The sequence below is a fragment of the Elephantulus edwardii genome, unplaced genomic scaffold (genome assembly GCF_000299155.1).
Source record: "Elephantulus edwardii isolate Elephantulus edwardi_28Jun2011 unplaced genomic scaffold, EleEdw1.0 scaffold00010, whole genome shotgun sequence".
NCBI classification, from domain to species: Eukaryota; Metazoa; Chordata; class Mammalia; order Macroscelidea; family Macroscelididae; genus Elephantulus; species Elephantulus edwardii.
This window is the reverse complement of record NW_006399760.1, coordinates 17,454,902-17,480,114: the sequence shown is the minus strand read 5'-3', so window position 1 is coordinate 17,480,114 and position 25,213 is coordinate 17,454,902. Positions and strand designations below refer to the sequence as shown.

The window sequence follows — 25,213 nt, the reverse complement described above, 5'->3', positions numbered from 1 at the left end:
ATCATAAAGCAGTCCTCACCCGAAGATCTAAGCAAGGTAAAGAGTGTAAGTTAGAGCAGCAGTTGTGATGGGTATCAGAAAGGCAAAATACAAAGACTTATCGTGAGGAGCACCATACACATGAGGAGAAGTAACTGGGGTCTCCATTTACCCCAAAAAAAGAAGTCACGGTTTTTCTCGCTTTGTGAGCTTTTTGTTTTTTTCCATATCCCTAGGACAGACTGTTTAACTTGCCCACCCTGCACAGACTGTAAACCAAACACTAAATGCCCTGCAAAAGAAAGTTTTGACAAGTCTAGATATCAGGACAGGTAGTCACTGGAACATTCTTATTTTACTGCTTATAAAAAGGATTTTTCTATTAACATAGTTCTCAAAAGGATACAAGTTTTAAAACTGGTTCGCTAGAGTTAAGTACAATACCAATGATTTCTAAAAAAATTTTCTAACACGAAGAAAAAATATTTTATATTGTGAATAATTGGTTTTATAAAATTTACCTCTAAGAACTCACACAAGCCAAACATCGTAATATCCCTTGTTTTCATGTTGATTTTTTCTTTTAATTTTAAAAAAGGGTTAAATGCTTACAACAGATAGAAACTGGTCTTGAAGGGATGAACCATTTTCCTGTATACACATGTCTCAATATGTTCCCTTCTTGATTTGCTTAAAAATGGAAGGAAAACAAAATCAAGAAATTAAGAAGCCAAGTCCTTTTTGAAATGAAGAGGAAAACTCAACAGTGAAGTGGAATTTTAGGATACAATGAAACCTTGGATGCATATACGAGCAAGAGCACAGACAATTCTGTGATGGTGTGTGGCACACAGACAACAATGCTATTACCCTTCTTTCCCTCCCTGCTTAGAGTCTGTTAACCTATTGTCTTACTATAAATAACAGAATTTATAATTCCCAGAGATTAAGTGCACATCATATGTAAAATGTACTGTGTACTATACTTTGTGGTTAAATAACTATTTGAAGATAACATTCACAGTGAAATTCCTGATTTACAAATAAACAAACCATTGCCATCAAGTCAATCCTGATAGTGGCATGTAAAAAATTATTTCATAAAATTAATGTATGAATTTAGAAATGACCTGACAATAGTATACAGCATAATACTGGTATTTGTTGGGTCAGTTATCTTGAGATTCAGGAAATTAATGATTTCTATATAAATTTGAGGAAGAATCCAATTATATTCTAATGAGATACTGTTTTCAAAACCTCTTTGGCACCTACCTACTATCAATTCCATTTTCTTAGCAAGGATAAGGCATAAACTATCTTAAATTAATATCAGAGTTAGTTGTAAAAGCAATTTTAGGGAAGAGGCTAGGTTATGTTGTCTATATCAACAATGGTTACCTCTAAATGTCATTGCATAAATTTAACTGTTAATCCCTGATTTGTTTTAAAGCAGCAACATCTGAAATCTGTGCTTCAATTCAAAAATTCTATCCTAGGATAATTCTTTACATATCACAGATATCAAATATTACTCTGACAAGATGGCACCAAGCAGAAGTATAGTATAATGTTTTAAGTCTCAAAGCAGAGAGTGAGGAATTCTGGGTAATGACACTTCCTGAGGTGATCCTAAAACAGTGATAAAGAATGTCCCACACACTGTTTGGTGAAAAGAAACACATTACAATTTTACATATATAAATAGGTAAAATCTATTTTAAAAGAATAAAAATGAAGAGCTTTCCAGTGTCACAGCTCACTTTAAAAAAAAAAAATTAAATCATGCTTTAAATTTCCAAATATTCCCCAAACACAGCACACCTAAAAATATATATATACTTAGGTAAGTATGCAATATTTTGGGAACTGGATATAAGATGAAGCTTTAAAATGTGGGAGAAAGGGGGGAAAGGGAAAATGACACCATTTTTTTTCCATTTCAAAAAACAGCACTTTTTTTTCTTAAATTACAAGATAGCACAAAAAGCTAAAACACTGCTTTACGAACAGCCACTTAATGTTGGCACTAAGCGTAGCTTACCTTTTTTTTTCCTTAAATAACACAGTGAATTTGTAATACCTTGTTACAAAACATGGATCAATTTATTATTCAAATTTTAGTGTTTTCAATTTTATAATTTAGCAACCGTGGAACTGAGGTATACCTTGTTGAGGGAGGTTAAAGTAATGCTTGGAAGCCTCTTTACTGTACCCCACTGATGACTTTATGTACACAGAACAGCAGCACACTAAACATTCACAAGCTGTGTCGTATTGGCATTACAATAGTCATTTATAGAAACACAACAGCAAATGCAATAAAAACAAGTTACCCTTTTTAAAATCTGAAATGAAAAGTTTTGATTTTTTTAAAAAAAATAGCAGTTCATTTAAGGAATTAGTGTCTTCTGACAGACATTAAGAAATCTGATGTCCATTTTCACTCATTTGCCAGGTCCAAAGATCCTTATGATTTAGAGAGGGTCACATTCTTCACGTACACTTTCAAAAGTTTCTTTATAGTTTCCAACTTTTCCTTTTGTCTCATGTCCTTCACATCTGTGCTGCAAACAATGAAGTAGGTCTCCCAGAGCCACATTTTCAAATGAGGGTCTTCTGACATTTCCAAGAGACATCCTACTCATTTCACACAGAAAAGAAACTGTAAGCTGTTTCGTCAGCTTAGCAGCTCCAGTTCAGAGTCTTGTATCTCAGTGTGTGCGAATGATGCAACCATCATAGACTAGATTCTTTGGGAGGAAAGTCAACATTTGTCACCATTGTCACCACTGTTACAATGTCCTCTGTGGTGATGATGTTTGTTAGTCTTTGCATCTGAGTAATTCTTTCTCCTACACAGCCAGCTGATAACCTGGCTTCTGCATCGTGATCCCAACATTCTTCTATTGTTTCACAGAGCATTGCCATTCCCTAAAAGGAGAAGAGCAGTCACATTAGAGCAATTGTTCTACTTACATCATGAAAGAGAACTGCCAAGAAGAACTTGCTAATATAGAATCGCTAAAAATTTCAAATTCAATCATGCTCAGTATGATTTGTCAGCATTTACTTGTGTGTAAGATCATGAAAAGAAAAATTCAGAGGCGAGGCATGTTTTTCCTTGACTAGCACTAGAAACTATCAGAGAAGGAACATATATATATTTTTAATTCCAAAGCTCTGCTCTTCACAAGTCATTTCAAAGCTAACTTTTGAACTGAACTGAAAATTGAGCAATCAACCATTTACAACTTGCATTTATATAGAAAGGAAGTCAGTCATCCCTGAGGATTCTTGAACTCCAAGTTTCTCAAGTTATGCTGCTGCTGTTGTTTTGTGGCATCAAGTCAGAACCATGGCTGACTCAACAGTGGTTTTCATAGGCTGTAAATTATACAGGAAGAGCTTGCCCATCTTTCTGCCATGGATCAACTGGTAGATTCAAACCATGTGTCTTTGAGTTGACAATGCATCTATTTATCAGTAGGCCACCAGGGCTGTAGTTATACCTTGACCAAATAACAAATGCATTATCACTTTATTCTCTGCCTAGTCTCTAGCTCTAAAGTTTTCTTAAGAACTTGAAATTCTTCCAGTCTCAAACGCAAAGGCTCAACTTTCCTTTGGAGAGGAGAATACCAGGTTCTGGATGCAGAGCAGACTTTTAAAACGGCAGCATATCTGCAGGCACTTGGTCAGTATTCCTGCTGGGCAAAGCTCCAAAAAGGAGGCAGGTGAGGGTGCTTGGAAGCATGAACAGGAGGGGAGAGCCACTCAAGGCTACCTGACTCCACAGCCTCCCTTGTGAGTTTACAGACTGCCCCATTCTATTCTTTCTAGAATAGTACAAAGCATCCTGTATGAGGATCAGCTCCCCATAAAAGAAATATGCAGAGAGAAATTATTCCTGTTTTATTGGAAGGCTGTATTATTGGAATTTCAAATGCAAAGCTAACTGTGTAACTTACAGCATGTTTCTGCCAATAATCTCTTAAAACAGGCCTCTTTTTTTTATGCACAACAACTTCCTGCATGTCTTCAAGGGATGGATGCTGGCCAATTTCCTCCTCAAATGGCAACATATACTCATCTACAGGCCCTGAAATGTAAAAGGAGAAAAAAAATTAAATCTTCCTGATTTCCAAAGTGGTACGAATTTTCTAAAATATACACCACCACACTGTAACCCAAACTCTGATTGTGAGGAATGAAAGGTCTCTGATTTGGCATAAATCCATTGCCATCAGGTCAATTCCGACTCACAGCAACCCCAGAGGACAAAGCCGAACTGCCCTACAAGGTCTCTACAGCTAGGAAATCTCTCTACGGAAGCCAACTACCTCATCTCTCTCCCTTAAGAGAGGCTGGTGGGTTTGAACAATAAATCTATTGGTTAAGTAGCCAAATTCTTTAACCACTACACCAAAAGAGTGCCTCTGTGATTTGGCATGTTTCCCCATTAAAGACTATACGGGGCTTTCTTATCTATGTATCAGTAATGCCTCTATCCATCTGTGAGCAAGGCATAGGCACCAGAATTTGCAAATCAAGGAAGTAAGACTCCCTCTAGAGTACTCAAGAGGAGCTCTAGTGGAATTGTTGATAGCAAGCTGTAAATGCTTATCTTTGGCAGTTGGAATCCACCAGCAGCTCCGAGGGCTAGGATGGGCATCTACTGGTTGGATTTACCACATCAGAAATCCAACAGAGGGTCACAGTTAGGCAGAACAAATTAGATGGCACTAAGGTGGAATTTAAATTTTACCATCACATACTCATTCCTTCTCGAAATTTCTATCGAAACACTGATATCAATGTTTCCTCTCTGAAGAGCCTGAGTTCACCCTATATCAAGGATGACAGAGAATTGATGCCTTTGAGCTGTGGTGCTGGAGAACAGTACTGAACATACCACAGACTGCCAAAAGAATAACAGGTCTGTCCTGGAGAGGTTGAGATCATGTTGCTCATTAAAGGCAAGGACTTTAAGATACCACATCACACACTTCAGTTATGTGGCCAGGAGAGACCAGTCTTTGGAGAAGGACATCATGCTTGGAAGGGTCGAGGGACAGTGCAAGAGTGGAAGACCCCAGATGATATGAACTGACACGATAACTGGAGTAATGGGGTCAGGTGTGTTGGAGACAATGAGAATAGTGCAGGATAGAGGAGGTTTCAGAGCTACTATGCACAGAGTTGCTAGGAAGTGTAGTCGACTCAACGGCACATGACAACAACATACCAAACGCCAGACTCACTCCACAAGAAAAGTTAAACAGCTGAATTAAACCTCTCTGTCTTCACAAGAGTTACCAGAAGTATATACTGTTTTTTTCAATTATAGGCATATTCAAACATGCAACTAGTTTTCCCAGCAAGTCAGAATGTACGTTTACAAAGATTTACTCAACAATAACAGTAATTCTGGTTTTCTTAGGCCTACTCAGATAAATATGAAACTACATTTAGAAAGTTAATAACAGCTACATTTTATAAACATTTATCATTACCAGGCACATGATATGTATTATTTACTTTTACTGTCCCATATGTGATGTTGGTATTACTATTATTTAACAAATGAAAGATCAGGAGAGTTAAAGAATTTGCATAGGGTATATAAACTATTAAGTGGCAGAGCTATAAACTGAACCCATCTCTTTGAATGATTTAATAATTTATGCTTTTCCTCACTGGACTATCTTTTACTGACAGAAAGATATTATTAATGAGTAACCGTAATAACTAGATATATTCATACATAAAGCTGTCCAAGTCCTTTAAATGAACTAACTCCTGTGCAGAATACAAGCCATAAACAATAACTCATGGAAAGGCCACCTAACACAACCTCTCCAAATGTTAGAGTTCTTGAAGGTGAGGCTGTCTAGGCTCTATTTTGGCACATTCAAAGGGTGTGCTGACATTTTCAGGTTTAGAGTCACTCATCACTACTCAAAGTGCGGCTTACAGCCCAGCACCATTGGAATCAGCTGAGAACTTAATAAACAATTCAGAATCTAATCTGCATTTTAGTAAGATTCCAAAGTTTAGTGCACATACAAAAGTTTGAGTATCACCGGACTAAAGCATCAGCCAGCAATAAATTTAAAAACACCAACTTGAACATGTTTGACACTGTGCCCTCTGTCCCAGCTTCTGACTTAGAATATTCTGACTTCAAATACCTGACTCTGAAACTCAGTATCTCATGGTACATATGAAGTACTTTTCCCTTTCACATATAAAGTTCTTCTATCATCCCACTTCCCCACACCAAGGTAATTTCTCATTCCTCTTAAAATAACACTCCTCTCTTGTAAAATTTCTGTACATCTCTCAAGCCCTATCTTCACTCAGAAACACTTACTGAATACTTACTATGTACTGGACACTGAACTAAAACATCTACACTCCACTCAAGACATAATTGTCTGGGATATATTTAATTAACTAAATCTGTAAATTACAAACATTATGTTTACCAACTATGTCACCTAACCCAATGAAGAGTTTGCCTTGGAATGTTCATATGAATAAAGTTATGAAATACACTTTCCTATAACATCTGCCACCTGACCTAGTTCTGCTTCCATAAATGCACACATAAAAAAACATATTTCCTCTTCCACTTTGAGTTAAAATACATTGAACAGCTTACTTTTCTTCCTATAGGCTTCAAGCTAAAATTATCCCCAAATTGCTTCAACCTTTCTTAGGTTCTGGATCCACTCCCACACCAAACCCCCCATGCTAGAAGTAGGAAAAGCTGCCCATTCCTGAGCACTCTCTACTAAATTCCCTTTAAAGGTGGTATCCAGATTTAATTTCTTATTCCAGAGGTCTATCCTACATCAAGAAACTACTGTACTCATCACAAATATTAAGATAGGTTGTGTGAGTTACAGCTTTTTAAATGTTCAACACAATTTCTCAGTGGTCTTTAACAATCCACAGAAAGTTTTTAGGTAACTATAAAGGAAAAAGCCAGATCAAGTTTAATTTGTTTTGGAATGTAGCAGTTAGGAAGTATGCCTTACTTATTTTCATGTAAAAAAATAATCAATAAATAAATAATGTATTTGGAAAGAGTAGAGACCTAGGGAAGGAGGACTACCTAGTTAGCACACACTAGGGTTGTCATACTAGGAATATATTATGCAAATTTATCGCCTCAAACTCCTAAATAAGGAAGATTTTTACAGGACTTGAATGAAATCCTGAATAAAAAGAACAAAGAATAAGAACTCTTTTGAATCTGAGGTTAGGTAACGAGACTAATGTACACATTTATTTCTGCATTGAATTAGACTGTCAAGACTTCAAGGAGGCAGAATTTAATCTGTGATTTATCTAAATCAGTGCTTCCAGGTCTGTCACAAAGGAAAGACTAAATTCAGTCATTCATTAGCTGTATGTCAGTATTACCTCAGTGCTAACAGGACAGAAACTGAGTATCCTGGGTGGCAGCAAAATCCTCACTCACCATGATCTCCTCTCAGCCTATGAGCTGACTTATGAACCTGGAACCTCACAGGATCCATATAACCAAAGTAGCACCCCTTTTTCCATATGTGAATCAGAGCTTCAAATCTAGGTTTTACTATTTAACAATTTAAGGCTATTTCAGGCAAGCTACTCTGCTTATCTGACTAAAAATTTCCTTGTCTGTAAAACTGGGAAAATGACTACTTCCAAAGTAGATTCAGAAATAACTGAAAGGACTATAAAGTGACCAGTAAAATATATGGCAACAGTAAGACTGGCACCTCTCCTCTCCTGCTCTAGGCCCTCCTGTCTTCTGAATTCTCAAGTTACAAATCCTTTAATGCTACTGGAAAATCTTTTAAAGGGAAATTTATACTTTTAAGCTATTATGTTTGAGCATAATCACCCTTTTTCATACATGTGTAGCAGGCATGTATATCTTTTAAAAATGTTTCCCTTACCATCTGCAGCAGTACAGCGAGAAGCCAGTTCCCACAGGACTAATCCCATGGCATACATATCTATCCTCAAAAATGCATCCCTTTGGAAGTTTATGGCACCCTCTAATACCTCTGGAGCCATATATCTCCGGGTACCAACCTGAAAAAGATGTTAAAAGTAAATAGTACTCATTCATTAACTGTATGAGATAACATTTTATGATTTTTGTAAGAATCAAAGAAAATTAAATGTGTTCTAAATCTAAGAACGGCAACTAAATGGTGACTATCAAACTAGAGAGTGAAGCAATATTCAGTCTATTTCAAGTAATGCAACAGCCAAACCACTGGAAATAACCAAAGCATCACAAGTAGGGACTGTTAAAACAAAAAAGTACTACACAGCTTTTCAAACATTGATGGCAGATGTGCAAGTGCTGATAAAGAATGAAATTCACTAATACTGTTAGATGGAAAAACTAGAATTGTCAAAAAAAGTTCCTCTGGAGACACACACACACAAATAGAAATCTTAGAATTTCCTTTTTCTCATCCTGAAAGTAATTGTAAGAAACTGGGGAGAATGTTTATAGAAAAAATTAAGCTGCATATACTATTGTACTTATACTATTAAAAAAATATTGACTTTTTTGTTTTAAAATAAAAACTATAATTATGCTGAAAGTTAAAAAAATTAGCTAAGAGAGAAACTTTTTTTTAAGAGGTAGAATTTTCAGAGTTTATTGCACACTGGGCTACTCAGCAAGGGGAAGAGCACTGGGGTTTGGGCTTAGAGGGTTTATATGGGGTTTTAGCAAGTGTGTTTTCGAGGGAAATGAGTTGACGCTGCAGTAGCTCACTGGTGCATAAAGTTTACGATTTTGAAAAAGGTTCTAATACGGGAATTCCTGAGTTCTGGTTTGTGGGAATGTCCTGACACTGGATGTCTGAGTTCTGGTTTCACAGAAATGTCCTGACAGGATTTTCTGGTTCCGGAAAATGTCCTGACATAGGGTTTTCTGAGTTCTGGTTTTGGAAAATATCCCGACATAGGATTTTCTATTTGAGCTTCAACCTCCATTTTGATTTTTAGCTTAACATTCCCACCTTTGGGGTGACAGGGAGTGACGAGGTCTTCTGGTTGCTTCCTGCTGAATGGAAGCGTGAATGGGGTATAAGGGAGGTAGGTATGTTATGCTGTCTCATTTGGAGGGAGCAGTGTGTACTTTATCATGCACAATTCACTGATGGTTAGTTTGTAAATGCACAAAGCTGCTTCTTAAATTGCTCCGGTGTTGTTTGGAAGGACAGCAATGGCAAGGGTGTCTTCTTGACAGTTCATAGAGCGGTGGTCAGGAGACAGATTAATACAGGTCATGCTGTAAGAAGCTCTTGCTGTGTTGAGTGGGGTGTCTCGGCAGGCACAGGAAGGAGGCCAAAAGATAAACTTCTAAAAAATATATTAAGGGTGCTCTGGTGGGCTAGTGATAAGAAGCTGCACTGTAATACCAGAGGTACACAGTTCTAATCCACCAGACGCTCTTCTGGAGAAGGAGGGGCAATCTCCTCCTGTACCAGTCAGATCCGATTTGACGGTACACACACACAATAATAAAAAAATTTAAAAATTATTAAAAAAATACAAAATAAATATATTTACTGATAAATTCTTCAGTCTTAGAATCCTTTATTACTATCTGCTACTAAAGGTGATCTAAATTCTTCAGTCTTAGAATCCTTTATTACTATCTGCTACTAAAGGTGATCTAGTAGGAGTGAAAACACCTGCCCTGGCTTTCCATTTCAGAGAACAGAGAGCAAGGATAACATCATCTTCTGGTTTATCTAGCGTGCAGGCACTCAGTGCTGAGTTCACGCTGTGCAGACTCTGACTAGACTTACGCCATCTCATTCAGGGATTTACAAGTGCTCTCAACAATGAAGAGAATACAGACAGAAGTAGGAAGTTGATCACAAAATAATGAAACTATAAAAATTACCAAGGATAACAAATCATACTTATTGTTCAGAAAACTGTGCAGAACATCTACTCCACTGGAACAAGAGCAGTGATTATTTTTCCATTTCTCTTAGGGTGATAAGAGAATTAATCGACAAGTTAAAAGTACTGAGTTAATACTTAGATTAGACTTAAGAATTCACAAGCATGAAGTCTGTTAAAAATAGTTACATTGTCTTTGATTAACTTTAAAAAGTAAATTCTCCTATAATCTGATTTGGCTGCTTTATGAAGTGCTTGAACTAAACTACCAGAAGGTTCCTTCGATGCTGATTCAATCACCACAAAATAACTGTACATGGATTCAATCCTGAAAGACCATTGTAAAGAAAGTAGAAACATCCTTTCCTTTTTGTTTTTACATTTTCAAATTGTCTTCCTACCTGTCCATGGGTATCACCTGCAGACTTCCCAGCCTCAAACTTTAACGCCAGCCCGAAGTCAGCAATGCAAGCCGTCAGATTGTTTTTCAACAGCACATTTTTACTTTTGATGTCCCTTACAAATAGAAAGGCAACATATTCAAATGAAGTTCTAACATATTATGTTTTTAAAATGTTACTCAAAGTAGAAAAGAGGCAGAATATGTATGTATGCTTTGAAAGAATATTATCTGAATGTACAAAATCCAGAGTAAGGGAGAGAAAAATATTAATACAGTCTGAAGCACAAGAATGATCTCAGCAAAGATGATAACAAAAGGGCTCTACCCTCACACAGTTTTATAGAGCTGATATTTCAAAATGACTGTCTACCCTGAATACTTGCTATCTAGTCAGGATGTTGCTGTGACTCTACAGCAATTAACAACTACATTCTACCTATGTCCCTGCCACCTAAAAGTATTCTTAGAGAATTTCAGATCACAGAATCACTTAAACTCTATAGAAATCAAAATGAATTTTTTTTTAAAAATGGCTGAGTTAACACTTTCTGCCTATTGGTACCAGTCTATATTTCAAAACAATCCCTTATCATAATGGGCTAACATCTTTAGAAAAGTATGTCTAAGAATAGGTAAAAAATTGTGTGTGTGCGCACGCGTGCACGCGTGCACACACACACACACACACACACACAGAAATCCAAGAAAAAAAAAACAAAAACAAAACAAACCACCAAACCCAAAACAAAACCAAAAAACCAAAACCTGCCCAGCTAAATTCTGGTGTTCAAAAAAAGAGTAATAGTATTAAAGTGACCTGATAGCCTCAGCCATCTATTTACCTCAAATGGTTTACCTAAAGATTACTATGCCCTTGATCTGTTATTGTGTTGTCAGGTGCTGTGGAGTCAGAATCAACTCACAGCTGACTCTTCACCAGGTTTTCAGAGGCTGTAAATCGCACGTAAGGTGACTACTCATCTTTCTCCTGTGGAGCAGATGGTGGATTTGAACTGCATGCCTTTGGGTTGACAGCTCAACTCCTCATCACTAAGCCACCAAAGCTCCTTATACCCTAGATAGAAATATCTATACCATGGACAACATGTACGTTTATGTACACAGACCAAGAAGGGGATAAATGAGTTCTAGATTGTTGTTATTAGGTGCCACTGAGTCAGTTTCAACTCCTAATGACCCCACATAAAACAGAACGAAATACTGCCTCACACTCCACATCAAATCTACAGTCATTGCTATGTTTAAGCTCACTGTTATAGCCACTGAAGTAATTAATCTAGTTTAGGGTCTCCCTCTTTTTCAATGACCTTCTACTCTATCAAGCATTATGTCCTTCTCCAGGGACTGGTCCCTCCAAACAACCTGTCCAAAGTACATCATAATCCTGCCATTCTCATTTCCAAAGAACATTCTGGCTGTACTTCTTCTGAGATAGATTTGCTTGTTCATTGGCAGGTCATAATGATGTTGTTGCCCCTGAGTCGACTATGACTTGTAGTAACCCTATAAACAGATCTCAACTCTGCTTTATTCTGCGCTACCCTCATCTTCTCTAACATATAGATTTTGTTGCTGTGTACTGCAGAGTTGGAACCAACCCAGAGCTGACCCTCTGGTGGGTTTTCAGAGGCAGTTAATCAGATGGGAGGAGACTGCCCATCCTTCTCCCATGGAGCAGCTGGTAGCCACGAACTGCAGTGAAGCTTCAGCACATAATTTAGATGCATTCATTCTTCTTCAGTCTCCCTCCCCCGCTCCCTGCATCTTTAGACATAAGGAATTAATAGAGATAGGGTAGACTGAGGCAGGCCCAGTTTGTTTCCTGAGGGCAAGTCCAGTTACAGAAAAATAACAGGGAAATGAGGATGTGGGGACACAGCAGATTTGGTCTTGAACTTGGGAGATTGGGAAAATGATGCTCCTGAGTCTCAGGAATAGGGAGCAGCAGAAAGAAAGCCATGTGTGAGGGGGGCGCTGAGGGGGGAAGGGAAGCAGCTCCTCACCCCTCAGTGCTGAGGAAAAAGCACTTGGCTCAGTCTCCTGCCTGCATCCCATCCATGAAGCAGATGGGAGTGGGTCTTCAACCCCTTACCCCTTTAAGTGCCCTGAAGCCACTCCTGGTTGAGCTTCTGGAAAAGTCTTCTGCCAAACTCATAAGCGCTGATCATGATGGCACAGGAGGGGGTGGCGCCTTGAGGATCCTTGGGAGGAAACCTGCAAAGAGTCCTTTGGTCCCTGACTCGGCTCGGATCCGCAGCAGCAGCAGCCAGGTAGAGTCCACAAGTGGCGGCCTCATGCTCCCAGCCGGACCTGGCTCTGAGTCTTCACCACATTGAAAGGCAGAGTCAGGATGGCTGCCACTGTCCCTGAGATGCCACCAGCCATGAAGCTGATGCCCACAGATGTCTAGTCCTTTGGCCTGGACCCACTTAGCCGCTCTTCACCAACTTGTAGTTGAACCAATATAGAGTTGAAAAAGGCACATCCTGAAGGGCAGTGGGCCCCCAGCTTAAACAGAGAAAGTGCCAACCTCCCTGAGCCACTGTAGGCTGAACAGAGGCACCCAGATCCCAGTACAACACATGCTCAGCCTGCAGCTTCGTCTGCCCCAGCTCAAGGGGCTGATTACAGTCACTGTGCCCAATAGGGCCAGAGCGCCAGCCACCATGGGTGCACAGAGGTCAGAGGTCACGTTTCACACACACAAGAAGGTCTTGAGTTGGTCATAGGTGGAGAACTAAATGGCGGTGGCCGGCACAGTCATCACCAGGGTGGCTGGGAGGCCATTCCACAGGGTCCTGGTACCCTCATGCCTCACAATCTTTAAAAAGGCATCCATGGTGCCAGTGAAGCAGGCAGGATCCTGAAACCAGGTGACGAAGCAGGTAGGATCCTGAAACCAGGTGACACAGCAGGGCCCATTAGGGTACAGGTATACTAGCTCCAGGACTCCACTGCAGTACAAGAAGCACTTCCCAGCAGGTTGGAGTGGTGATGACAGTTTGGTGTAGAAGATGCTCCAGTCTAGAGGAAAGGTTTGGTTCACTGGTACCTGAGAGACACTGGGACTGCAGGTGCCCGTTCACCACATCTAGGGGTGTCATAAAGAGAGAGGTGACTATCGCCCCAGTGCCTGAAATCTGCTGGAGGAGGCTAATGCTCCGGAGTCTTGGTCAGCCATCTTGAAGATTCTATCTGATTCTAGGCTGGTGCTCGCATGACTCAGGGCCTGGGGCCCAGCGAGCCTATAGCGGCTCCACGGCCGCTGCACTGACCAGCGCATGTTCACCTCACATGGAGGACTCGGCCAGCAGCATTCTCCAGTCCTTCTTCATATGTCACCTACCATGCATATGTTGTGATGTTGCTATGTGCTGTCAAGTCAACCATGACTCAAAACAACCCTATGCACAACAGCACTGAATCCTGCTCTATCCTGACCCAATCTCACTGTATCTGACACACCTATCCTCATTGCCCTAGTTACAGTGTCAATCCATCTCATCAGAGGTCTTCCTCTCCTACATTGTTCATCGACCCTTACTAGCATGACATCCTTCTCTAAAGACTGGTTCCTCCTACCTACATGCCCAAAGTATGTGAGATGGAGTCTCAAAATCCTTGCCTCCAAGGAACAACTTGGTTTCACCTTCTCCAGGACTGAGGGGTTACTTTTTTGGCAGTCCATGGTATATTCAATAATCTTCTCCAGCACCACAACCCAAAGACATCAATTCTTCCTTCCTCTGTCTTTGTTATTCATCATCCAGCTCTCTGATTTGCAAGTAACTGCAAAGCTTATGGCCTGGATCATGGCACCTTAGTCTCTAGACTGATATCTTTCTCTTCAGCACTCTGGAGAGGTCCTGACAGCAGGTTTTCCCAATACAATGTCTTTCCATTTCCTGACTGCTGGTGCAAAGAGGGTTGATTGTGGAACTGAATAAACTGAAATTGTTAACAATCTCAATCTATTCATCCTCTATCATGATGCTGCCAATCGGCCCAGTAATGAGATTTTTCATCTTCTTGATGTTGAGTTCCAATCTATATCGCAAATCACTGTCATTGACTCTTTGCAATAAGTGCTTCAGATCCTCAGTTTTGTCAGCAAGGTTGTGTCATCTGCTTAACACAGGTTGTTGATGAGTCTTCCTCCAATCCTGATGCCACATTCTTCCTCATAAAGTAAACAGCCTCCTGAATGATCTGTTCTACATATGGATTAAAATAGTATGGGGATAGGTCACATCCCTGACACACTCCATTCCTAATTTTGAACCATGCAGTGTTTCCTTGCTCTGTCTGTCAACTGCCTCCTGGTCTATGTATTGGCTTCACATGAGTACAATGAAGTGTTCTGGGATTCCAATTTTCCTCAAGTTAGCCACAATTTGTTGTGATCCATGGAGTCAAATGCCTTTGCATAGTCAATGAAATACAGATAGACATTCCTCTGGTACTCTCTTCTTTCGGCCAACATCCATCTGACTTTGGCAATGATGTTCCTAGTGCCACAACCTCTTCTAAACTCAGCTTGTATATCTGGTAGTTCTCTGTTGATGTACTTTTTGGATAATCAGCAGGATTCTCTTTGTGTGTGATATTAGGAAAACCATTCTGTAATTTCCACATTCTGTTGGATCACCTTTTTCTGGAATGGAAATAAAAACTAATCTCTTTCAGTCAGTTAGCCAGTTGGTTGTCCACCCGAATTCTTAGCACAGCCTGGTGAGCACTTCCAGGGCATCATCTGTTTGTTGAAATATGTCAACTGGTATTCCATCAATTCCTGGGGCCTAGTTTTTTGCCAATTCCTTCACAGTAGTTCGAACTTTCTCCTTCATTACCACTATCTCCTGAGCATAAGTTGCTTCATAAATACTTCTATGCCAGCCAGTTCTATTTGGCACAGTGACTCTATACTCCTATCTCCTTTTGATGTTTTCTGGATCATTCAATATTCTGCCCATAGCATCCCTAAGTGTTTCAACTCAAGGCTTGAATTTATTCGTTAGTTTCTTTAAGAAGTGCCAAGCAAGTTAGACCTTTTTTATCTTCTGTCTCTAGCTCTTTACCTATGTGAGGTGACTGAAAATGGCAAGGCTTGGGTCAGGGGCACTGTTGTTGTGTTTTATTAATCTGGGACTGACCCATAGCTGACCCTCCAGTGGACATTCAGAGACAGTAAATCACATGGGAGGAGACTGTCTACCGTTCTCCTATGGAGCAACTGGTGGGTTCAAACAATATGACTTTGGATTACAGTGTAACAATGCAGTGCTTGCCGAATGCAATGTATTCTGTGATTAATATCATAGTTGCTGCTTTCCTAGACGTTGACTGTGGTTCTAAGTAATATGAAGTATTTGACTATTTCAGTATTTTCTATGTTCCATCACAATGTTCTCTCCAGGACCAGTTGTGAAAAATTTTGTTTTGTCTATGCTGAAGAGTAAGCTATATTGAAGGCTGTGTCTTTGATATTCACTAGTAAAGCACTTCCAGTCTTTTTGCCTTTTTATAAGAGAGACTGTTTCATCTGCATAACTCAAATTGTTGACATGTCTTCCTTTAATCCTAATGCTGACTTCTTCATATAGTTCAGTATTTTTGTTTGCTCAGCATACAGACTGAATACATACAGCGAAAGGATACAATCCTGACACACACATTTCTTAACTTTAAACTACTATATCCCTTTGTCCACTCTCAGCCACTGCTTCTCCAGCACCACAACTAAACTATATCAATTCTTCTGTCATCTTTTGTCACTGTCCAACTTTCAGATACATAGGAAGTCATTTAAAAAACATAAAATGGATTCAGGTTCACCTTAGTCTTTATAAACAGACACTGGTGGTCCTGAGCACCTTGGAGAGGTCGACAGCAGATTGTTTTTGCAATGCAACATTTCTTTTGATTTCTTAACTGCTGGTACTAAGGGTGTTAACTGCAGATCCAAACAAGATTAAATCATAAACAATTTCTGTGGTGGTAACTTTAAAGTTGGCTTTTCTAATCATTACATGAGCCTTTTCTGGTCTCCAGCTATATTAACTGCAGACACATGATCCTGCAAATCATCAACTGTTGTGGGACTAGAAGAGAGAGAATGCTTCCCACACTAAGCAGCAAGACTTAAGGGAGACTGGAGCAAGACCTTCGTCAAAGTGAGACCCTGGTGATGGCTATGGAGAGATTGTGGCATTGCTGTGGAGAGACCATGGTAGTGCTGTGGAGAAACCGTGGCAAGGTTAACCAGAGGAGCCCTGAGATAAAAGCCACAGTTAAAGGTTTTCCTGTTCCTGCCACATGATAGAAGGAAAAGCTAACTGAAACTAGAGCCTGGACTAATTTAGGAATTGTGCTTTGTGACTACTGGGACAAAACCTAGACTTGCATTAGGTGATATTCTTTGCCTCCCCTGCTTTCCAATTTACTTTCCAAATAAACCCGACTCTTGGTACCCCAACTGTGAGTAAAGTCTGTTGAGTCAACATCAAATATCAGACCTGAATGATGGAGAAGCAAGGGAGTGGCATGTCTGATGGAGAAGCTATCTATTTGCTGTTATGGATGTTATTAATAGGGAAAGTTCTTATTTATGAAGCATATGAGACTCAGCCACTGCCACATTGCATTGACTCCTTTTGCAACTTCAATTCATCATGGTGCTGCTAAAGTAAAACAACTATCTCTGATGGCAGGGTATTAAAAAGTAGGCCATTTTATTCCGGACATAAAAGTTTAAATATTAAACATATATTCATTATCTAAGAAAATATAAATTTAGCTCTACCTGTGAGAAATGGCAGGCTTGTGACCATCTTTTAGGCCAGGTATATCCTCATGTAAATATGCCAGTCCTCTAGCCATGGTTTCTGCAATATGACACAATTCATTCCAAGACACTACGTTAGCCTTAAGGAAGTCTGAGAGTGAACCCTAAAGGAGAGGAAGAGAAAAGAGAAAACATAACACTTGACAAGCGTCTTCTGTTTGTGGAGAATTTCCTTTTTCCTTTTAAAGTTACAGAAAGCAATATAACTTTTATTTCAGTAAATAAAAACATCCAAAACTCAATCCTTCTGAAGTTATTAAAGATCATCCTTCCAATTCTAATACATTTCTTCAGAAAAGAATATATTAATATTTAAGAGTTTGTACAAATGCAGGTGGTCATGTTCTCCCTATTCAGAATATAAAGAATAAAAGTAAATAAAAATACATGAAAATTTAAAGCTGTAAAAATGGTTAAAAAGCCAAATTATATACTGACTATAAAGGTGTTATGCCATAGGACTGAAACAAAACAAAATCAAGACCTACATAGAAGAACTAAAATTTTTTTCAAAGTTTTGCCTCTAGAGACTGCTGTCATCCTTTTGGCCAAGAATTATTAAAGTATCACAAGCAGAAAAATAAGACAGCACATACACCTAACAATGATGAAACTTAGAGAACACAATTTCTAACACCAATACAGTATTTTTACACTAACTCTGCAAGTAGAAAAAAAATGAGCGGTGAGAGTGTTCTTTACCTACTGGCACTGAGAGATCGACTATCACACAAGAAGGAGCCCTAGTGACATAGTGTGTAACCTTCTGGAAGCTACATGAAAGGTCAGAAGTTCAAACCCACCAAACACTCTTCAGGAGAAAGATGGATAAGATTCTGCTTTACAAGCTTTACAGTTATAGAGATAATGAGTCAAAATTGAATTGATGGTAGTAGCTTGAGGTGACTATGAACAAGAAATAAATTTTCTAACTCTGGCTTTGTCAATTCAACTGTCATTTGATCCAAAATGTGAAATAAAATTATTTCAAATAAGCAAAATGGATCTTAAACGATTACTGAAAATTTCCAAAAATTATCCAGTTATACTAAAGGATCTGTATCACTTAGAGAAGCAACTACAACAATAGGAAAAATTATGTTTGTGAGTAGACAGCAAGGAGGAAAAGTTACCATCGTGCTTTTTTTAGTAAATAAAAAAAATTTATTTTTAAATATTAAGGATGGTTTCTACTTCTAAATTAAATAATAATAATAAACAATTTTTTTTAAAAAAACCAATAGCAAGCGACCATATCCAGAAGAAAAAAGCATAAGGGATTTGTAGGCAATATTACACAAACAAGTCAGCCCTGATTTTACTAAATTAAAATACAAAGTAGTTTTACCTTTTCATGAAATGCTGTGATTAGCCAAAGATCCACATCAACACTGGTACCTCGTTTTTCTGCACCAATAAACTGTAATATATTCTCATGCTTCATTCCTGGCAAACTATAGACTTCATACTCATTTTGCCATGATTGTTTGTCCTAGAATTTAAAAAAATAAATAAACACAAAAGTACAGATAAATCATGTCTAAGAGATTACTCAAATATTAAGGGTTTTTTTTTAATAAAAATACTAAAGCTTTCATTTTCTTGTGTTTTAGCAAGAGAAATCTCTACAACAAGTAAAAGTGTCATACAAAATGCTTACCCTTGTTCCATTCTCTCAAAACGGACATTTCTTATGTTTCTAGTTTGTATACACAAAGATTTGCTAAAAACTGTGCTGTTTTATCTTACAATGACAAGAGATTCTGTTTACAATAGCTAATTTCACTGCAGTGTGATTAACTTCTTGTTACTATGCAAAATATTGTCCCTCAAAGATGAAATTCAGGTAAAATTTCTTAAACTATATAGAAAACTAATTTTTTTTCAAACATTCCTCATAAAAATTTTCTAATTCCCTGAAAAGTCACCAAGAGAGCAACGAGCAAATATATAATACAATCATGAAAACTGCATATTACAAATGATCCACATCTTATAATCTTCTACCATAAAAAAAGTTTCATTTCCCTATGAAAGCATAATAAAAATGAGAGGCACCACAGCATAATGATTAGAAACTCTCTGGAGATAAGCTATCTAAGTTTGAATCTCGCCTCTCCCACTAACCTTTGGCAAATTACAAAATCATTTTATTTCCTCATGAGTAATATGAGGATAGTTCTGTGTTCTGAATAGGGTTCTTCTATGCTGCTTTATACATGTATTTCATGTGCAAAACTCTGTACACATATATTAGTCTTCACAAATGTATACAGGACTAATGACCAGTCCTTGGAAAATAAGTTTATGTTTGGAAGGGTGGAGGGTAAGCACAGTAGAGGAAGACCCTGAATGAGATGGATACAGAGTTAGGTGTGTCAAAGATTGTGAGGTTGGCTCAGGATAGGGCAAGGTTCAAGGTCACTGTTCATGGGGTCCTTAGGGGTCATAGGCAACTCGATGGCACATAACAACAATGTATATAGAGAGCTCTGGTGAAATAGTGGTTAAGAAGTTGTACTGCAATCCCAAAGGCACACTATTCAAATGCATCAGCTGCTCCTTGAGAGAAGGATGGGCAATCTCTCCCATGTGATTCATTGCCTCTGAAAACCCACCAGATGGTCAGCCTTGTGGCTTTAAGCAAGTGTTACAAAGCTCCTAGTTCTGCCAATTATGGCTCTCCCCATCCTAGCCCCCCAACAAACCTGGGCAAAGACTCCTAGTTCTGATTATGTAGGGTAACAGTCCTAATATCAGCTCTGTCTTGTTTCAAGTGTCTGGTTCTCAGCCATGACCACTGTCCTGTAGGTCTTGTTCTGAGAGGCACAGAAATCTTTAGCCTAAAAGGCCCTACACAACACATTCTTTGCTTCTTCTTTTCTGGTGGTAGATTGCCAATTTGCCACTGAATCTGCTCAACTCAGTGGAGAGAGTAGCCAATCCATTTGTGGACACAATAACACATCCCAATCACAAATTCCTATCCATCCACATAGGTGTGTCATCTTTGACAAACCTGAGCCCATTACTGCAATCACTGTGTCAAATCCATCTCATTGGAGGTCTTCCTCTCTTTCACTGACCATCATTACAAGCATGACATTCCTTTCCAAAGGATAAGCCTCTTTAAGCAATATGCCCCAAGTATGAGAGGTCAGAGCTTCATCATCTTCGCCTGCAAGGAATACTCAGGCTGCATTTTTCCTAAGACATAGCTGTTTGTTCTTTTGGCAGTCCATGGGATATTATTAATTAGTCTTGTGATCTACCTGAAAATAGCTACTCTTAAAATAAAGCACATTACTCTTTCCACTCCTGTATTTGTTTTTTCTGGTATGTTAATGAGATACTCAAATTTATATACTTAGTAAATGGGTTACATTTTTATTAACACTTTCATCTTATAATTTTTCTACAGAATTATTAGTAAATTAGCCCCTATATGTTCATCTACTGTACATCTATCACAGCAAACAAACATGATTGTTCTAATTATTCCATTTCTCAGATGAGAAGGTAAATATAAAAGTATCAGCCCAGTATCACTAGAACCACCTTAAAACATGGTTTTCAAAATGTTTGAGTTACAACACATTTTCTAAATGAACACATACATATATACATATACAGCCACAGATTTTTCTTTTCGAAAAAACAAAAAAACAAACCTTCAATAAACATACCTGTATTGGAAATATTTTAACAGCCACATATTCATTGAGCAACTGGGCTTTCCAGACACAACCAAATCTTCCCCTTGCTTTCACTTCTAACAACTGCAGCGGCTTCAAACCTAGTAATGGAGAAGGTGGGGGTGGTCCTGGGTCCTATAGATAAATAACAACAGCACTGTAAATAAGCAGCACATGATACATATCAATTCTGGAGAAAAAAAACTCAGTACATGAATAATCAATCAACAAAAACCATAAACACAATACAGATGACATTAACTTCAATCTTGCCAGAATTAAGTTCTCAACCATTACTAATCATCCTTTGTGATTATAAAGCAGGCAACAATCACATTTAGCATTAATACCTATCATATCATTCTGTATATACAGGCAAACTCAAAACAAAACTAAAACTTACTGCTGTCAAGTCAGAACTGACTCACAGCTGACCCTCCATCGGGTTATAGAGGCTGTGAATTGCATGAGAGGTGCCTGCCCACATTTCTCCTACAGAGCTGATGGTGAATTCAAACTGGGTCAGCAGCGTAGTTTCCTACAGATGATGCCACCAGAATTCTCTTGTACAGTAGAACAAACAAATCCAGCTTCCGATTATCCAATCTCACGACTTTTCCCAACTAGATTCTCCGAATTTTATTATGCTAGTCACTATATTTCAGTGATTTCATGGAGTCAGCATTTCCTTACTGATGAAGTTTTGAAACACTATGTCTTAAGTAAACATCTCTTCAAAATCTCCAATTTTACACCTTTCTTCATTAATCTAAAAAAAAACCGTGGGCATTCTCAAACACAATGCAAATAGGGAAAGCAATTATGATGCATATAAACATAGACGTTACTACTACTATGACTCAATTATTCGTCCCATTCTAATTACCCAATATACTAACAATTCATGCTTGTATTTAGTATTACTTTTAAAAAAATGATTTGAGATTTAGAGAAGAGAAAAAAGTAATCAGGGTCTAACTAGCAGGGAGAATACAAATAATATTATAGGAAATATATAGTCATCATATTACAAGGTAATGTAAATGAAGTAGTCTATTACCAAATCAAGTAAATCCAGCCTATAAATAGGAGCACAGATTTCAAAAATAAAAAAAGGATTCTTTTCCTACCCTTTAATGAAAACATTTTATCAGTTCAGTTTCTGCAGCTAAAGCAATACACAGCATATAACACTTGGAATGCATCCAAAGAAAAGCAAGAGAAATGTTTTCAAGAGTTGCATAATGAGCTCTGAGAAGAACTAAACTTTGTGTCAAAAACAATAGCTACATCTAAGACATCTGTAAATGTTATGTTACCCTGTACTGATGCATTTGTTTCTTATTCTTTCCCTCCTTTTCTTTGCATCTCCTCTTCTAAAGCCTCAAGACCAGTTAGTGCTCCTTTTAGACAGCACTCAGCCCAGTTGTACCACTTAAGAAGTTTATAAAGCCTGCATCTGCATTAGAATGACCCTTAATGTTACAAGTATTGTGTGAGTACTTTCTTCTTCTAAACTAAAGCTGACAATCTTTATAAAATGGCTTGAGAATTCTTATTTTTTAATAAAAAAACCCTCATTTTCTTTCTCATATTCAACAAAACATGTACAGTTGGTAATGCTAAAACCTTTTCAGTTAAAAAATTTTACAGAAGGTGATGTATTTTAAGATTACAGTTCTCATTGGGGATTGGACGTTAGGGTAGGCAAGAAGTTCTGGAGAGATACTACCAATACTGAACTTTCCTCTCCCCCACTCCCTCCCCATGCCCTCTTCAACCAATACTTCAGCATGTAACAGGCAATTCTAATGAAAAGGAGTGTATCATACAAATGGAACATGCAGGATGGGGGGAGGCTGGGGGAGGGAGGCTAAGCACTGATGCTCTGGAGGGCAAGAAACCAATCATTTCTCAGGGCACAAGAATTGTGTAATTGCACAAAGCAGAAATTAAGCTTAATTTTTTAAAAAAGTCATTTCTGAAGACTTAAAGTTATTATATAAAGTCTATAGTTCTCTTCCTTCAAAGGTAAATTGGAAAGGGAGACTTTTCAAAACAGGCATGCCAAAACTATTTAGATAAGAGATGATGACATCTCTCTGGATAACGTTAAGCTTAGGTTCTGACAAATGCCAACCACATAAATATTATTTCGTCTATAATTATAACAGGTTCAGATTATTTCATTCACATCTCAACTTAAGATGAAATTTAAAATTCAATCTTAGTATAATATTAATTTAATTTTATGAAACATACAATAATTTTCAATGTCAACGTTTAGGGGAAAAAGTATATGTTTTCCAAATGTACATAAAAATTCAAAGTCCCATTAACTTCTAAGGCTTTGTATGCCACTATCATCTCAGAAGGAAATATTTTAGCTCCTTAACAATATTCAAGATTAGACTATAATAGATAGGACACATAGGGGTCAAAATTATATATAAATTAAGGAAAACATTGGATTCTTTTCAATAATAAAAAATTTAAAGGGCATTTTCACGTATAGTGTAAAAAAACTGACATTTTAAATGTAATTTTAAATTGTATTTTAGTTCAAAAAATACTTTTTATAACACAGATTCTAACTATAAATCTGTTAACACTAGCCAACATGACTTATTAGTTTGTTGTGTTTTTTTTAATTTGTTATATTACTCTTGTATTATAATCTTCAACTTTTCTCTATAGTATTGTTATGTGCCATTAAGTCAGAACCAACTCAAAGCTGACCATCCAGTGAGTTTTCAGAGGCTGTAAATTGTACAGAAGAGAACTGCTCATCTTTCTCATAGTGGATTAGACTCCTTATCATAGCCCACCCTATTATGTTAGCACTTACAAAAAGTGTAATTATTTTTTAAAAAGTGTAATTATTATCTATACTTTGGTTGTATTTATTTTACAATATAAGGATTTTATAAATGATTTTCAGTTTATTAGCATTATTATACTAATTTATTCACTAAAAAAAAAAAATCAGTATTTTATTCCAGAAATAAGTTTATACCTTGAAATATCCAAATGCCTTGGGAAACAAACTTAAATGTCACATGTGAGAATTACATTCTAATCCAATATATAAAAAGTGCCTATATCCTGCTACATAAAAGAAAATTTTAAAATAAAACTCTTTTTCTGGGCAACTAGAAGGACGGAAAATATTCTCCAAGCCTCAGTCTTCTTGTGATATTTACCCTATTTCATAACTAGAATAATTACTAATTAAAGCACAGCTCTGATACATCTTTGCTTTTTTGCCATCTGTATGTGAAAACTCTGGTACCAAAAGATATGCTGGGGAGAAATAGCAATAGCTGGGGAAAGTTTTCCTGCCTACTCCCCACAGCCCTACTCAGTATCATTATGAAATCAATATTGGAAAGCAGTTTTGTAGGTAGGGATCTACAAAGCAAACTGAAATCATTTTACTTATTCTGGTTCTTTTTCTAAGATTGAATTATAGAATAAATACAGACTTATTCCACTGGACAACAGGGAAAAAACTAGCAAAAGTTAAGTCTTCCAGCTAGTTCATTCATTAACGGTGCCAAAGCTGTCAGTATCTGAAAACACAGATGCACATTAAAATATAATTGTCTAGACGTGAAAGAAAGCTTCTGTTTAAAATGACCACATTTAATTCTAAAAATTTAAACTAGTAACAAAATATAAAAAGTAACCATGAAAGGTTTTTAAGACTGAACTCTAGTTTGTAGCTGTTAACTATACTTACTTTTTTTCCTTTCTCCTAACTAAGCAACTAAAAAGTCTTTTCTACATTCCATCTTAAATAACACAGGCTTAATTATAAGCAACGTGAAGGTATCTTTATGTTTACTCTTTTATTTTGTTTAAGCTTCCCACATGCAACCTATCTCAGATCTTTAATATGGATATTGTGCTACTATGTGTCTAATGGTATAATATATATATAATCTATAGCACATAAATCTTCTTTAAAATTTATTTATTATAAATCTTTGAGAATTAAAAAAGCTACTGTCAAATAAATCATGGTTTTTAACACTGAAAGTGGTAAGGAACTTCTAACATAAACTTAAAAAGCATAAACAATAAAACGACAACAAAAGTAAAAAAACAAAATGTATACTACCCACAAAATGTTCCACAACTATAAAACAAACATCAATGCATCTTACCTCTATCATTATATGAAAGGCGTGCTTGCGAAGAAAAAACACAGGCAAAAGAAATTACGATTCATATCCAGAATGAAATGAAAAATGACACATCAGTTACAAAAGTGAAGGGAAAACAATGGTTTCGTTTGTTAAAAGTTGTCAATGCTCTCTTGAGTTTTAAAAT

General features: G+C 37.5%; 1 protein-coding gene across 3 annotated transcripts in view; it reads right to left on the bottom strand.

Moving 5' to 3' along the window:
- Positions 1 to 2,065: 2,065 nt before the first annotated feature.
- The window catches only part of ACVR2A (activin A receptor, type IIA), a 122,419-nt gene continuing 99,271 nt past the window's right edge, over positions 2,066 to 25,213 (bottom strand). Inside the window, exons 5-11 of one of the 3 annotated variants that reach the window (XM_006880757.1) lie at positions 20,870 to 21,013; positions 18,532 to 18,675; positions 17,142 to 17,287; positions 10,317 to 10,431; positions 7,935 to 8,073; positions 3,951 to 4,081; positions 2,066 to 2,913 (exon numbers count right to left, since the gene is read on the bottom strand). In XM_006880757.1, coding sequence (XP_006880819.1) covers positions 2,719 to 2,913; positions 3,951 to 4,081; positions 7,935 to 8,073; positions 10,317 to 10,431; positions 17,142 to 17,287; positions 18,532 to 18,675; positions 20,870 to 21,013 — 1,014 coding nt within the window. In that variant the 3' untranslated portion in view covers positions 2,066 to 2,718. The remainder of the gene's footprint in view (positions 2,914 to 3,950; positions 4,082 to 7,934; positions 8,074 to 10,316; positions 10,432 to 17,141; positions 17,288 to 18,531; positions 18,676 to 20,869; positions 21,014 to 25,213) is intronic. The other 2 variants (XM_006880758.1, XM_006880759.1) reach the window with 2 other exon arrangements.